Raw genomic sequence first — 15,628 nt, forward strand, 5'->3', positions numbered from 1 at the left:
AAGTTTGAATAATCCAGTGTTTTTGGACTACCTTCTCAAAGCATCCCAGAGAGCAATTAGGGTAAAACCCTGAGCCTGAATTACAGAAGAACTAAACGTTGAGTTGAAACTTGCTGTTTTTTTGTATTGTTGGCAGAAGATGGACCTGGCCTGGCCACATGTGTTAGCAGATACTTTCTCTGACGCCCCCTCCCACTGTGGGAAGCCAGCAACTTAAATTTTTTGAACACCAAACTCATTCACTACTAATACATTTTTTAAAACCATCAGAAGCCTACTTCTTAAAGCCTACTTTGTCTTATTCACGAGTCATACTGACTGCTAGCAAATATAGTAAGATCAGTCATTTATTTAACTGAAGGAAAATTAATTTACAGTGAAAAAACTGCAGTGATGGCAAGTGCATAGAGATCTCTTGTGGACAATATTTTTGAGTCCTTATTGATTAGACTTCATTGTGACTTAATTAATTGTAATACTGCATAAGCATTTTATCACTGGAAATGCAAGCCCCAGACTTACATAATGCTTCTGATGGAGACTGTACTGTGCAGCTCCTGCCAAAAAGCTTCTATTGAGATGCACACAACTCTGCTCTGATTGGCTTACTCATCAAGAAGCACACAACATCTTGCTTGGCTAAAAGCATTTTGTTTAGAAGGAATGGGACAGGAGATTAAAGTAGCTCACCCATCAGTCTCCATATACTCAGGGACTCAGAGTCCTCAAAGCAGTTTTCTTATTCCTTTTTGAGGCATACTGCACTGCAAGGGAGAAAATCTGGGTAGTGCTTTCCTGTTAGTGAGCGTAAAAATCACAACTGATGTCAGAGGAGCTAGATCTATTTCAGAGTTAAGCAGACCTCCCCTGACCATCTCCATGATTTCACCTTATATAGTAGAAAACCAGTGGGTAAATACTGGTACTGCCCTATTTAGTATTACCCTTTTTGTAAGCAAACTGTCCCCTAGCTTATGGGAACCCTATGGAGGAAAATGGAGAAGGGGAGGAAGTTCTAAGTGGAAGGACGCCAGAGATTTGGATAATAGCTCACATTCATTGAGCACTTTCTACGTACCAAACACTATTGCATTAACTTGTTTATTTGATATTCAAAACAATCCTGTGAGGTAGGCTACTATTGTAACTTGATAGATAAGAAATTTGAAGCATAGTAAGGTTAAATCACGTACCCCAAATCACACAGCTAGTAAGTGGCAGAGCTGAGATTTGAACCCTCAGTCTGTCTTCAAAAACTGTCTTTGATTGTATTTTAACTCTCACTAAATGTATATCTGCCAAGTTGTTCTAAGTATCTAGAGAGTCCTAGAATAGATATATTTGTCCATCTATGTGGATTATTTATTGAAAAAAGAGTTAGTATCAAGTACTCTATATTAGACTCTGGAATAAATCTAATCCAGAATTTTGTTCAGTAATAATTGATATTAGGAATTAAAAATATGATATGATAGTATAAGTAACCAACTTTTATTTTAAATATGTTAGCTGCAAATTGGACAGCCTCTAGTGTGACAGTGTAGCATGCCAGCTACCTTTTCAAGGTTGGGGCTAGAGGTAAATATTGGTATCGCTGGCCTTTAAAGCCAGCGTCCGTCCTGCAATTCTAGCAGCATCACAGCCACCTAGAAAACTGCTGAAAATAAAGAAAGTTAAAAAATGGTGTTGTTTTTCTAATAAATGGAGATATGTGGGTTAAACACTTGTTTTCTCCTCAGTCTATGGCAGGTTGACAAACTGTTAAAACTGAAGAGAAAGCCTCTCAGCCTGTTTATTGACTCCTGATAGAAGCTTTTCTTATCAGCTCCATCTTTACTTGCTAAATGGTGCCAAGCCAACTCCCTTTGGCCTCTGTGTTCAGTCACAGGAAATGTCTCATAGGATGTACTTATAAGGAACTTTATTTCTAAACCAGAACATTCTGATAATAATTTGCAGAAAACAGTGGTGTTGGGATTTGTATTTAAATCAAGAACACTCCATTTTCTTGTCTGATCTCTTGCTGTCAGACTATTCTTCCAGGAATTTTACTGAATACTCAGTACTGGGACTCCCATTCTTCTTTCCTAAAAGAACTGAAAGCGAATGGCTTCAAAATCAGACGTTTTATTCCTCAGTGCCATTGTGTTAGCACAACTGATCTCAGTGCTTATTTTTTATGAGTCAAATCTTTTTACACCCAACACTATTATAGATTAAGTTCTGTTACAGTTAATTCCAAGATTTATATATTTTCTTTGGTTGTGTAAAATTGTGATATTGACTATTACTTAAAATAAAGTCCCTTAACTTGCAAGTTAGAAATGTTTATATATTTCTATGGTGACAGTAACATATCAAAATTTAATTTATAGAGTAAAAATCTTCCAATTCCTACATCACCATTGTTCTAACAATATCCAATATAACAAAATGTCATTGCAACAAAAGAACTTGTATTTTATATGATTTTATTTAATATTTATGCAATCTCTGAATTCATCCATAGGATAGCATATTTGGTATATGCTACTTATACATAGAAGTGTCCTATTTCAAGACCATTTATCTGTGTTTAGATTTTAAAATAGTCACTATGTAAAATAGGTTTGACTTTAGCTGACAATGACAGGATTTCCTCGGGCTTATTTAAAAATGTCATTCCTAGGACTTAGTCCATAAGCACAGTGAGGATTCCTAACTCTGGCTAGCTTATTACCAAAAAGAAGGTATCTTGGCAAAAACACCTAAGATTTCTTCTTAATATAATAATACTTTTAACTTATTTCTGTGGAGATCATGGCATAGCAAGATCGTCATACTATTTTAGCCATGATTATGTCAGCATCAGGACATTATGACAGACTTTATTTTCTTTTCATTAAGAAAAACAGTATGTTTTGTGCATGGTTGTTCTTTTTTGGAAAAGGCAGATAGCATTAAAAAAGAGCTCTGTGTCGCAAACATTTGTAAGTCCAGAACATAAAAAGTAAGGGTGTAGACTCTTAACAAAGCCATGTTGCTTCATCCAGAGATTGTCATTGTAGATAGTTTATCAATCTTATTCTACTTATTGGCCATAATAGTATCAGTTCTCGCCCAGACTGGGACCTGAGCTGGACAAAGTGAATCGATAACAGAATCAGGCAGTATATCAAAGCTTAAGACTTCAATGCCATTTAACTTTTTTTTTTTTTTAATTATAAGGTTACTCATTTTCCAGGGAAGCATGTTTTAGACATTTAATACCCAATTTCTTTGTTTCCTCTTTGGATTTTAAGTTTTGAGAAAAATAGAACCATCTTTGAAATTTGAATTGTTCTAGAGAATTACATATTATTAAGAAGTTTGTTAAAATTATTGAAAATAAAGAATCTTGGGCTGAGTGCTTTGGAATTACCTTCGAACACACCTAGTATTTACTGGAGAGAGTACATGAGAAACCAGACCATACCCTTCCTACAAGCACCTGTAAAAAACGTGAATTTCCTGGGCAATTGCTTCTTCCATGCATTCTTCCCATGCCTCCTGGCACACAGATGTCTTCTGTTTCCCCAGTTCAAAGCAGTTTTATGTGGTCAAAAGAATCCATGACTTAGTTTCTTTCAGACCACTCTGCCCACAGAGCTGAAAATGACTGCTTTGCCAAGTCCCGTGCTTTGGCATCACATGAAGGGTTTCAAGGGACAGTTGGCATTCCCTCCATTAGAGGATCAGCCTAAAGATTCTGATGATCCAGTTCCTTAAATTTCCGCCTATCTCTTCTCCTTGTCTGTGATTCCTTGATTGGGGAAGCCAGTTGTTTCTAGCCTTCCATCACAGTCTTCATCACCATGCAACAAGCAGTGTGTATAAATTAAGTTTGCTTTTCTGTAATGCATTTAAGCCTCATTATGTTCCTGCTTTCCCAGTTCATCTTAATCCAACTTGCCATTTCCCCTTCACTTTGTTTTCCAGTTAGTTCAGTCTTCTGACCATGAATTTACCTAGCCCATTTTTTATTAACTTGGCTTGTAGGTGACTCTATCATGATGGAACCTGTGGAGGTTACATGGCATTTGATCTGTTAGAAGAGGAATGAAATTGATTTGATTTGTTTTTATCAAGATATGCTGGCTACTACCTAAAACATCAATAATTTTTTTTATTTTAGGTACTGTATGGGTTAAGAACTCGGGCTTTGGAGTAAGGCTGACCAGAATTTGTATCCTGGCTTTGCCTCTTATTATCTGGTTAAGTTTCTTCTCTGATTTTTAATTTCTTCATCTATAAGATGGATATAATAAATAATAAAAGTTGGTGTTTGAATTAAATGCTTAAATTAAATGAACTTAAAGTGTTGATAGCACTGTCTAGCATATAAGTGCTCAGTAAATGTTATTATTAAAATATTAAACAATATTTTTGAAGAATTGCTCTTTTAATCTTTCATTCCTTCCTTCCCTGTGTTGTTTTCTACTCTTTACTGTGTCTTTCTCTCACACTCAGTCTCTTAACATGCTAAAGATGTAGTATTCACACTTGCAGTTGAATCCAGTGTTTATGGAGAACACGTATTTGTCAAGAGCTGTTTGGGTTTGTTGGATCATAACCTTGACACTATGGCTATGCCCACATGGTGGGCATCAAGTGGTGATCTGATTTACACATTATTCTGTATAGCCCCAGAAAAGATAAGTAAGGAAGTGTCCCCTGTGTGACACAAAGAACTCTAAAGCTACAAGGAGAGCCCATAAACCATCTGATTCAGGCTTTGGCCCCCAAACAGTACCACATCTCAGTCTTGTGTAAAATGATAGTTGTCTGGTTTTTCAAGCTTGAAGCATGGGGAATGCCTGTTCTATTGTGGATTCTCAGAATCAGATTATTAAAATTGTTTGTAGGAATTGTAGCAGCTGTCTAGTCCAGTATGACTGGTGTTATTGAGGGCCTGTTGCACATCAGGTGTTATAGTGGGTACTGGGGGTACACAGGACAGTGAGACACAGTCTTCACCCTTAAAGGACTCCCAGTTTTCCTCACACCTAATGCTGGGAGCCCTTTTAGTAATAAATGCCAGGCGCTGATTAAACATTTCTAGTGATAATAAGTATACTATTTTACAGGACAAATCACTCCCTTTTCACAGTTAAATGGTTTTTAGAGTTGGAGGGGACCATGGAGTTCATCCTATTCATTTGTTTCTGGACCCAATTTTTCATGGGAGATCTTGCTCAGAACACTAATCTATAAAATGGATAAAACTAGCTGTGCTCCAGGTGTGGTCCTGCCCGATTGACTGCTTCCTCTCACTCTCCTAAGGGGCCTCCCTCAAATCCCTAAGACCCTTATCCAGTAATTTGGATCCACTCTAATAATTAGAAAGATTTTTCCTAAATTGAACTTACTACTTCCTAATTATTCCAAATCCAGGTCCCTGGAGCAGCACAGAATAAATGCACTTTGTCTTCTTTATAAAAACCCTTCAGATACTTGAATAACCAGTGTGCTGCTTCCCGCGTACACCGTCTCTTCTCCAAGATAAATCAGCCTTATTGCCTTTATCCTTTTTTCAGGTGGCATGTTTTCAAGGTTTTAGTCAGGAAATTCTTTTTAAAGTTATTCTATTTTTTTCTTATAGCCTAGAAACTGGAGACACAACTGCTACTAACTATCTTTGGTGAATCTGGTTTTTAATTCCCCTTCCCTGTCCTGTATTTTTTGCTCCTCAAGCCAAATACATTCAGCCTCTTAGAGAAAGCTGTTTATTATCAAGGTCCAAAAGGAAAAAAAGATGTTAAAGACCTCATCTTCTTAGATGAAATTACACTGGTAACCTCAACGTAATTCCCATTTTAGGACGCTGCCCACACAGCAGCTCTCTCTCCACAGTTACCCGAACGCCTGTCAACGCCCCGGGGCAGGGCCTGAGCTGTGCCTCCTCTAGTTAACATTCTGTTGGCACATCCAGTTTCAGGGGCCCACAGTGATTCTCGCTGCCGCCACGGCGCTTGGCTTGTTGCGCACAGCAAATGAAAGCAGCCTCGGAAGGAAGCTGCTCTGGCGCACACAAGCGTGTCCCTGCACTGCCCCAGGTGCTTCGTTTTCATTCAGTATCAAAGGCTCTGTCTTTTGGACAGGAACAAGTGGTGGAGCCATTTTTGACATTAAAATATATAGACTATTTCTTGGCATCTGGAAAAGTTGATGTGTGTACTATTTGATCTGAGGCCCCATCTTTCCACTCACTTTATTGACTGTTCTGTGGTTGATTCTGTTACTAGGTTTGAGAGCATTTATTCCCTTTGTTTTCACCCTCTTTCCATATTTTATATAGTATGGTGCATTCAAATCTACTTGGAATTTAATGTCATGAGCTATATATGACACCTAGGGAGTATGAGTTGATAATACTCTGGCTTTCTGCATTTTGTCATATTTTACCATCTGTGCAACATATGAAAAGTATTAGATTTCTGTTCCTTTGCATGCTGGATATTATGTAGGGCATACAAGGTAAGAGCCCCTGTCCTTTAAGTATGGCCAGTGCAACCAGGGCTTCTTAACCTGGGACCCGTAGACACCTAGATGATCTGTGGTGTGCTTTTTGGGCTCCTTGGACAGCCTAAGGTTATGTGCAAAGTTTTGTGTATAAATTCTCGTTTGCATTTTAGGGGGAATTTTTCAAGGCATCTGAGACCACAAAATATGGTTATGGATGGATGACTAGAGGTTTCAAGATACTGAAATTGAACTAGATATGTCTTCTAATCAGGATATGTTACGGTGGTGTCGATTTATTTTTTATTTAAAGAAATTGTCTTTTAAAATCTCTATTTTAGATCAAGCCTGTAATTTAATGTCATTCTGCGTTGGTCATCTGAATCAGGACTAATGTGGTTACCTACAGAAGAGTGCCATCTAGAGGTCCTAATGACAATTTCAGAACTGTGGAATTAGGCCCAGGCCTTCTCCCTACATAGGGGTCTTTAGCGTTAGTAACTTTCTAAATTAAAAATATTTTTTCCTCAAGTAATTGCAGACCATAAAGGTGTGTGTCAATGACATTTATAACCTATACAGATGCTACAATTGTGGGATCTATTCTTGCTACCCTGGAAACATAATTTTAATAGAAGCTTAATGTTATGAATAGCATTTACTCTATTTTCTAAAGATGTAGGAACTTCAGGCTTTAGGATCTACACTGCATTTGAATATACTTTTAATCACAAAGCAAGAACAAATTAATGCCTTCTAAGTATAGGGACTTTGCTTTATTGTATTTTCTTTTAAAGGTAGACTAAATTTAAAATTAAGAGTAATTTGCCTTAATTACCCTTAGTGTTCCTTTCCAGATGGTGATACAGATGGTGTTTGCCAAATGATGCAGAAATTGTGCGATTGCAGAGTTGAAGTCACTCTGGAAAAACAGAGCAAAACAGAAATTATATCCGTGTGAAGATCTATAACAGGGTAGTCAAGAGCATAGCTGTCAAGTCCCAGCTCACCATTACTTTGCAATGTTGAGTTCGTTGACTCGTTTCTTGTTCTTCTATAAATGATGCTAACAATATTAATAGTATCTAATTTAAGGTTATGAAGATTAAATGAAATAAAGTTGGTAATCACAGGGCCTTATATATATAAAAAGTCTTTTGAAATTAGCGATAATTTATTATTTTGTTTTCAAGACTGCTATAATAAAATGGAAACAAAATTTTTAAACCTATATCTTAGAGTTTTAGAATTTTAAAAAGCATTTTCACAAATTCAATCTCATTTGATTAAATATTCAATATTTATTTGTTCATCTATTCAGTAGCCATTATTTATTATTATTATTATTATTATTATTATTATTATTATTTAGGTGTGATAAACATCCTTGGGGGATTGGAGATTTGGTGCTGGAAATAGTAAGAAAGACACAGACTTTACATTGTGTTGGGGGAGTTAGACATCAAACAAGTAAATAAATAAATAAGATAATTTCACAAAGAAGTCGTAAGTGTGAAGAAAATGAGTGTCATGTAATAGAGAGTGACTGGAGACCTACGTTAGGTGGCCGGGGAGGAGCTTTCTGAGGAAGTGACATATAAGCTCTTACTCGAATGACAAGGAGCCAGCCATGTGAGGGTCGGATGAGCAGCCATTGCAGCTGAAGGAAGCAGCACGTGTAAAGGCTGTGGGTGGGTCGGGGGGTAGGAGTGTGTTGAGCCAGCGCACAGGTTAGGAAGCCCGCCAGTGTGGCTGGAGCTCAGCGAGCCAAGGGGTGAGTGGAGGGCGAGACCGGAGATGGAGGCTCAGGACTGCAGGCCCGCGGCTGGGGCGTTTATTCCAAGGGCTATGGGGAGAGACTGGAGAGTTGGAGGCAAGGTAGTAATAGGCTCAGGTTTGTTTCAGAAATAGCCCCTTTGCTTCTCTGTGGAGAATAGACTGTAAAGGGGCAAGATGGGAAGCAGGAAGACTGGTTAGGACACTTTTGCAATGGTCTAAGGGAGAGATGATGGTGTCTTGGGAGAAGATGTTAAATGAATGGTTCAGGCGTTTGGATCCTGCCCACAGCTCTGTGCAGAGGCAGTATAGCATGTGGTTAAGAGCACCAGCTCTTCAGAAGACTGTCTGGTGTGAAATCTGACTTACCATGTGACCTTGGACAAGATTTTGAAGTCCTCTGTGCCTAATTTTTACCATCTGTGAGATGGGAGCGATAATTGTACCTTCCTCCTAGGATTGCTGTGAGGATTCAATGCGATAATAGTTAAAGTGCTCAGAAGAGTGTTAATCTGCTGTTTTTATCATCACCGTCTTTATCACAAGCACTACTCCCACATCGTCCGCAATACCCTCATTTTATAGATGAGAAAACTTACAAATAGAGGGTGGTTTTGAAATCAAAACATAGGCTTCTTGGTTTTGAATCCATCGTTCTTTCTGCAATATATTGTGTAGTAGGAGCTCCCGGAGGGAAATACCTCCTGATCCTAAGCTGTAGCTCAGGGTCCAGTTGTATGAATGTTTAAGCAACATCGAGAAAATGATACATAAGGCAGCAGAGAGTCCCAGTGTGTAGTTGAGAGGCATCCTGTGCCTCTCACCCCCTACCTTGAAGTATTAGAAATTTTAATTCCCTAAGTTTTGAAGAGAGCTTTTAGTCACCTAAGCCAAAAGTGTTAGTGTGCACATAGTAATACACATAAGAGGAAAGAACTCACTATTTTGAGGACCTTCATAATTAATAAGATACTGAGTCTCTTTGGAGGACATTCAATTCTTCATAATTGTGTGAAGTGGGACCATACATAATATAAATAATTGAAATCCATGGATTATCCCCAACCTTTTTCTAATCAGACTTTTAGCAAAGGTATTAACCAGACCACCAGATTACAATTTCTCGTCTCCAGCTCTTTCTGCCTTGGCCCAGTTCCTTCTGGAGTAAGCAATGACATAGGTAAGGAGCAGGGAGCAAGAGAGACAGATTAGAAGCAAGGAGCTTGCAAGTCCCCTCGTTCGCCTTCTCACCAGAGGCCCCGCTGGTGCCTGCCTCACGGAGACTGAAGGCTCTTTGTCTGTTGCAGAATGTGAGCATTTGATCCGCCACATGCTGGTGTTGGACCCCAACAAGCGCCTCTCGATGGAGCAGATCTGCAAGCACAAGTGGATGAAGCTAGGGGACGCCGATCCCAACTTTGACAGGGTGAGGGGGCTACCACTGCCTCAGGGAACTCCTCTTAGAGCTGGAGGAATCTCTTGCATGAAATTGTAATCAAGCCAGGACCTGAAAAGGCGGCACTGAGAACTAACTATATGTAATACTAAAGCAAATAGTGAAAAAAGGAATTTTTGGATACCACTTGCCCCCAAATCACAGTCCCTTCTGGCTTTTAAGAGGGTACAGCCCACAATTCTGCAGCTCACCCTCCATGGGCATGTCTCCTTCCTCTTGCTTAGTGTGCTCAGCTCAGTGGCTCCTATCGCATCCCTTTACTTACACCATTATAGCCATCCCAGGGACCCCAAGTAGCTCAGGACAATGGGGGTCTTGTCTGTTCACAGCTGAGTATCCAGGGCTTTGTTGCTTAGGCCTTGGCTGAGGCCAAAAATAAGACAGGGAGCATGGAACAGCTTGTTCAATATATATGATGTGTCATCTTAGCAAGGCTAATTGGAGGTTTGATAGCTGGCCTTTCATTGTGTTACAGTTAATAGCTGAATGCCAACAACTAAAGGAAGAAAGACAGGTGGACCCCCTGAATGAGGATGTCCTCTTGGCCATGGAGGACATGGGACTGGACAAAGAGCGGACACTACAGGTATCTCTACAGGAGTGGAGAACAAAGTGAGATGTAGCCGTACACACTCTGCCCTGCTTTTTACATTTTTTCTCCTTCCTTTAACTTGGGTCTTTTTAAAAAGAATTTCTTTTTATTTTCAATTACAGATGACATAGAATATTATGTTAGTTTCAGGTGTACAGCATAGTGGATAGACATTTATATACCTTATGAGGTCCCCCCGATAAGTCTGGTACCCATCTAACACCATACATAGTTAGTGATCACAATATTATTGACTACATTCCTTATGCTATACATGACTATTTTGTAACTACCAATTGGTACTTCTTAATCCCTTCACCTTTTCCACCTACCCCTTCAACCCCCCTCCCATCTGGTGACCAGTAGGATTTTGGATCTTTTTGTTTTCCTCCTGTTCTTTTTGTTTTCCTCCTGTTCTTTCTGTGCCCCTCTCTGGGCCTTGGAATGAAGGTGGTTTGGTCTTCTGATGTTACTATTGAAAAGGTTTGGTCATTTACATGCTATTTAACCGGGGCTGTTTACTTTTTTCCCTTCTCTCTTGGTAGTCATTAAGATCAGACGCCTATGATCACTATAGTGCCATCTACAGCCTGCTGTGTGATCGACATAAGAGACATAAAACCCTGCGTGTCGGAGTACCTCCTAGTATACCCCGAGCCATGGCGTTTCAAGCACCAGTCAATATCCAGGTGGGCAATAACTGCAGTGATCTGATTCAGGACAAGTAACATTGTTAGTAATGTTGTTAGGGAGATGGTAAGCCATTGCTCACTAACTTAAACCAAGAGAGTTTCCTGTTCTTCCTTACCTCTGTCCCCTCCATCTGTCATCTCTTCTTTTGTCAGAGGTCAAGCAAAGATCTGAACCTTTCTTAGAAAGGATGGAAGGGTGTTCAGGTACTCAAGGTGGACAACAATAGTTGCAATTTTCTTTTTTTAAGAAACAGCAAATCACTGAGAGAAACTGGCATCTCTAAAGAATGCTTTTTTATTGTAGCTTCTAAGGCCAGAGGAGCCAAAGACTCAGAGTTAGAAACAGAGTTTAGCGACGAAGAATACTTTGAAACACTAGCATTTCCCTCAAGTGTTTAAGGTATGTGTGTCTCTGTACTGCTGTCCAGGCGGAGCCAGCTGGGACCACTGTGAACCTCAGCGTCCCCCAGGTGCAGCTCATCAACCCAGAGAACCAAATTGTGGAGGCAAGTAGCAACCTCTGATAGGTGCCAGCTGAAACCATTCTCTTCCCCATATCCTTGTTTCTTTTCCTTACTTCTTGTTTCTACTTATTTCTTATTTCTAATTCAATTGTATTTCCCTCCACCTCAGCCGGATGGGACAGTGAACTTGGACAGTGATGAGGGTGAAGAGCCTTCCCCTGAAGCATTGGTCCGCTATTTGTCAATGAGGAGGCACACAGTGGGTGTGGCTGACCCACGGTGAGTATCTGGCCAACCGCCCTAATTAACATCAGGGCAAGGAATTGCCACCTGACTTTGTGTTCCTACTATGGCGAATTTCTCCTACTTCGTTGTATCTCCCAGATGAGGTCTAATCCAGTGGCCAACACGTGTTTTTATCCCAGTTCAGAAGCCCTGGTAGATCAGACTTGATTTGACTAAAGAATTACAGAGCTGTCCCTGGTGGATGGTACGCCGATGGCCACCATCATGCCGGTTAATCACAATACTTGGTGAAGAGTATGGTAGTGTCTTTGCCACAAAGATTGAGGTCTTCTGATGTAAGTCCCGTAAAAGTACCTCATAAAATTCATCCAAGTTGCACAGCTTCTAGAGTGTTGTTTGCTACATGTCCTAATGCAAGACTCATTTAGGAAGTGAGGACAAATGATACGTGATTTGTGTATGTTACAAATTAAGTGAATAAGAATCCACGGACACCAAATAAGTGCCAGTTTCCCAAAGTGTTTTCCCAAAACAGCCCTTCAGTATGTTCCTTATGCCCTCACACTGAGGAAATGTCCTGAAGACCTGCACTCTGTTTTTGTTCTACATCTGAAGACTCTCAACATTAAAAATATCCTTAACCTCTTTTCTGGATATTTCCTTTACTGTGTAGAGAAGAGAAGGTTGTGACAAGAGTTCTCTTGAGAGTTGAACTAGGGGAAAAGCTAGTTTTCTTATACCTCTTCCCTGAGCGATTTCCAAAAAGCCTGCCAGGCCTGCTGGTTTGCTTGCTTCCGGCCTACATTCAAACAGGCAATAGCGGAACATTCTGCCTCCAAAGACTGTCAGTGGTGTCTCTGCTAGTGGAAAGATCTCTTATTTTAAAGTATGCTGTAAACCCTCCTGTTGGAGCACGACAGCCTTGCACATCCAATACTTACTGTTCTATCGGCACTGACAGGAGTAATTGCGTTCTCTCCCTGGTTAATCAGTTGCTACTTCAGGCAGCCATTGTTTTAGCAGGTGGCCTGTGTCCTCCAGAACCTGCTGTTTACCTCCAGGCTTTGCAAACCTGAACTGGACTGCTGCCAGTATTTCCTCTTGGCTCAGAGCTGTTGGTTTTACATGAGTGGTCAATGAAGAAGAGCAATCCCCAGGCCCAAACAGTAAAGGGGCAGACAGCCAGACTCCACACACTGGCCTTCTGCTTGCTTTAGGATCTTAGGGAGAAATGTAAGCTTAGGAGAAAAATAAATTGTGCTGAGCGAAATCTATTTCATCAGTTTGGGAATGTAGCACTTTTGAGTAAGAAATTAACCAAACTTTTCTGTCATCCTGTTTCTTATCAGCACGGAAGTTATGGAAGATTTGCAGAAGCTCCTCCCTGGTTTTCCCGGAGTCAGCCCCCAGGCTGCATTCCTGCAGGTGGCCCCCAACATGAACTTCATGCACAACCTCCTGCCCATGCAAAACCTGCAGCCAACTGGGCAGCTGGAATACAAGGTACTTGGATATGGGAGAAACACGTTGCCCCAGAAGAAACACATTTGAGCTTCATTTGAGAGACTTTGAGGGACCTTCCCCAGGCTTTAAGGGTTTCCTTGTAGAGAAGGACGATTTCTCTTGTAGAGCATCTTGGGTGAGAGGGAAGATTTCTCTAGTCTATATCACAATCAAAGGATCTCTTAATTTCAGTAGATCAGAGTACTGCTATTTTCTTTCCTCCTTTTCCCCCCACCTCACCGTTCGTTCCTTCTCACTCTACTCCGACAGGAGCAGTCCCTGTTACAGCCACCCACCCTACAGCTGCTGAATGGAATGGGCCCCCTTGGCCGGAGGGCATCAGATGGAGGAGCCAACATCCAACTACATGCCCAGCAGCTGCTGAAGCGCCCACGGGGACCCTCCCCACTTGTCACCATGACACCAGTGAGTAGCAACACAGAGCCCAACTTACTGTCTCAGAGGCTTTGATAAAGAGATTGTGGGCCTAGGGTTGAGAACCCAGGGTCTCCCACCTAAATGTCTATTTCCTCTTTCTCCAAAATTATGATGCTTCAATGTATTCCTACTTTTTTCAAGCTTAATTTTTGGCTTCTTTTCTTAACCAAATAATTTCTACACTGAAGCCTGCTCCCAGAGAGCCTCACCCGCAGTGAGCCACTTACAGATTTCCTTAGTTCAGTATAGCTGCCATCCTGCCAGCTCTGAGGCAGAATAGTAGTGGCCTCACTCAGCCTTCTCTCAGATAACTTTTCCTTGCCAGAAGGCGGTGGAATCTAACAGTTTTCTCTGTAATAAATTGCTTTTTAAACTGGTTTCCAGAATGACCTTCTCACCAGTCCTTTCTCCTTTGATTTACACTTCCTCGAGTTTCCAGTATAACCTGGAGCACCTGATTGGCTTTCACAAGTTGGTGTTTCTCAATCCTATCTTTTTTATATGGTGGTTACATTCTAAGGTTGTTTTCCTCCCCTGTTTATTTCTGGTTATTTTCCTGTCATAGGTAAATGCATTCATTATTCATTCATTCATCCGTATGTCTCATAGTACCATAAGATTGGGTAGTAATTGTATCCATAGCCCTTAACAAGGTGATTTTAGGGCAGCACATCTCAGAATAGCTCTAGTTGAGGACCTTTTTTCTCCTTCGATCTGTCATGAATGAATACCTTTGTAAAATATAATAAAAATAAATTATTAGAGAAATAAAAATTTTAAAACATAAAAAATACAAGGCTAAATTTTTTGTTCGATTCAATAGACAAAATTATCTGTTAAATTTTTATAAAAATTTTTAAAAGCTTATTCTGTTTCTATACTTCCCTTATCATGGATTAATAACAAAACTGTGTGTGGATTGGCACAGATCCATGGGCCATACCTTCAGTAACACTGCTGTCAGGTAAAGGAAGTAATTATTTTCATAGTTCTTGGCCTCACCGAGCTTATAATATGGGAAGAGAAGATAACATATGTGAAGTATTGGAATAATAGTAAAAGACCATATGTGATTAAGTACCAGTGTGAATACCATAGACTAGCAGGTGGCAGAAGCATTGAGAGAAGGGCAAGATCAATGCAGGCCGTGGAGGACCAGAAACAGCTTTATGGGAGGTGGAGTGAGGTACTTTGCCTACTGTAACTGTTTTTGACAAGGTCACTAACAAAATTTTGTTGATAAATCCAGTGGACATTTTCAATGTTTTATATTTTTGGACCTCCCAACTGTGTTAGTCACTGTTGACCATTTTCTCTCTGAAATATTTTCTCTTGGCTTCTGCAATACCACATTCTTCTTGTTTTCCTCCTACCTGTCCTTTTCAGGTTCCTCTTCTCCTTATTCCTTCAATTTGGTGAAACCCAGAGTTTTATCTTGGGCCCTGTTTCCATCTCATTTTGCATGATCTTGTCCACTCCAGTAATTTTCAGTTACCAGACGATTCTGCAGCTCAGCATGCTCTTCTGCCTACTGCACAGATTTTGTTGGTTATCCCACAAATACTCACAATTTTAATTCAACATGTCGCAAAATGAACTTACCCTAACTCTATGAAACCCATTTCTCTTCCTGAATGACAGTGAATAGTACTTTCATTCTCCTGGTGACACAAGCTAGGAATGCAGATTTTATCTTTAACTCTTCCCTCTCCCTTACTCCCCATATCAAATGAGTTATCCAGTGCCTCTAAAGTAAATATCTTACTTCTGTGCATCTTCACTGCCCTTTCCTTAGGCCACTGTCATCCTTTGCCGGGATTAATACAGTGACCCCCTAACTGGCTTCCTTGCTTCCAGTCTTGTCTCCTCATGCCTACCACCAGCCCTTTTCACGCTGCAGCTAAAGTAAGCCAGATTTATATTTCTAAAATATAAATCTCGTAACATTATGTCCCTTCTAGAAATCCTTTAGTGGTTCACA

The 15,628-nt window shown here is 40.2% G+C and overlaps 1 protein-coding gene across 3 annotated transcripts in view; it reads left to right on the forward strand.

Moving 5' to 3' along the window:
- SIK3 (SIK family kinase 3) overlaps window positions 1-15,628 on the forward strand; it is a 244,954-nt gene that overhangs the window by 200,133 nt on the left and 29,193 nt on the right. For all 3 annotated transcript variants that reach the window (XR_012497380.2, XM_019713625.3, XM_019713626.3), the window contains exons 7-13: window positions 9,564-9,682; window positions 10,188-10,298; window positions 10,850-10,993; window positions 11,425-11,502; window positions 11,630-11,739; window positions 13,056-13,209; window positions 13,480-13,635. Coding sequence is in view for 2 of the 3 variants with exons in the window: in XM_019713625.3 (XP_019569184.3) it covers window positions 9,564-9,682; window positions 10,188-10,298; window positions 10,850-10,993; window positions 11,425-11,502; window positions 11,630-11,739; window positions 13,056-13,209; window positions 13,480-13,635 (872 nt within the window). In the remaining variant the exon portion in view is untranslated. The remainder of the gene's footprint in view (window positions 1-9,563; window positions 9,683-10,187; window positions 10,299-10,849; window positions 10,994-11,424; window positions 11,503-11,629; window positions 11,740-13,055; window positions 13,210-13,479; window positions 13,636-15,628) is intronic.

This window comes from Rhinolophus sinicus, chromosome 14, assembly GCF_057876585.1.
Source record: "Rhinolophus sinicus isolate RSI-liver-muscle chromosome 14, RSI-T2T, whole genome shotgun sequence".
NCBI lineage: Eukaryota > Metazoa > Chordata > Mammalia > Chiroptera > Rhinolophidae > Rhinolophus > Rhinolophus sinicus.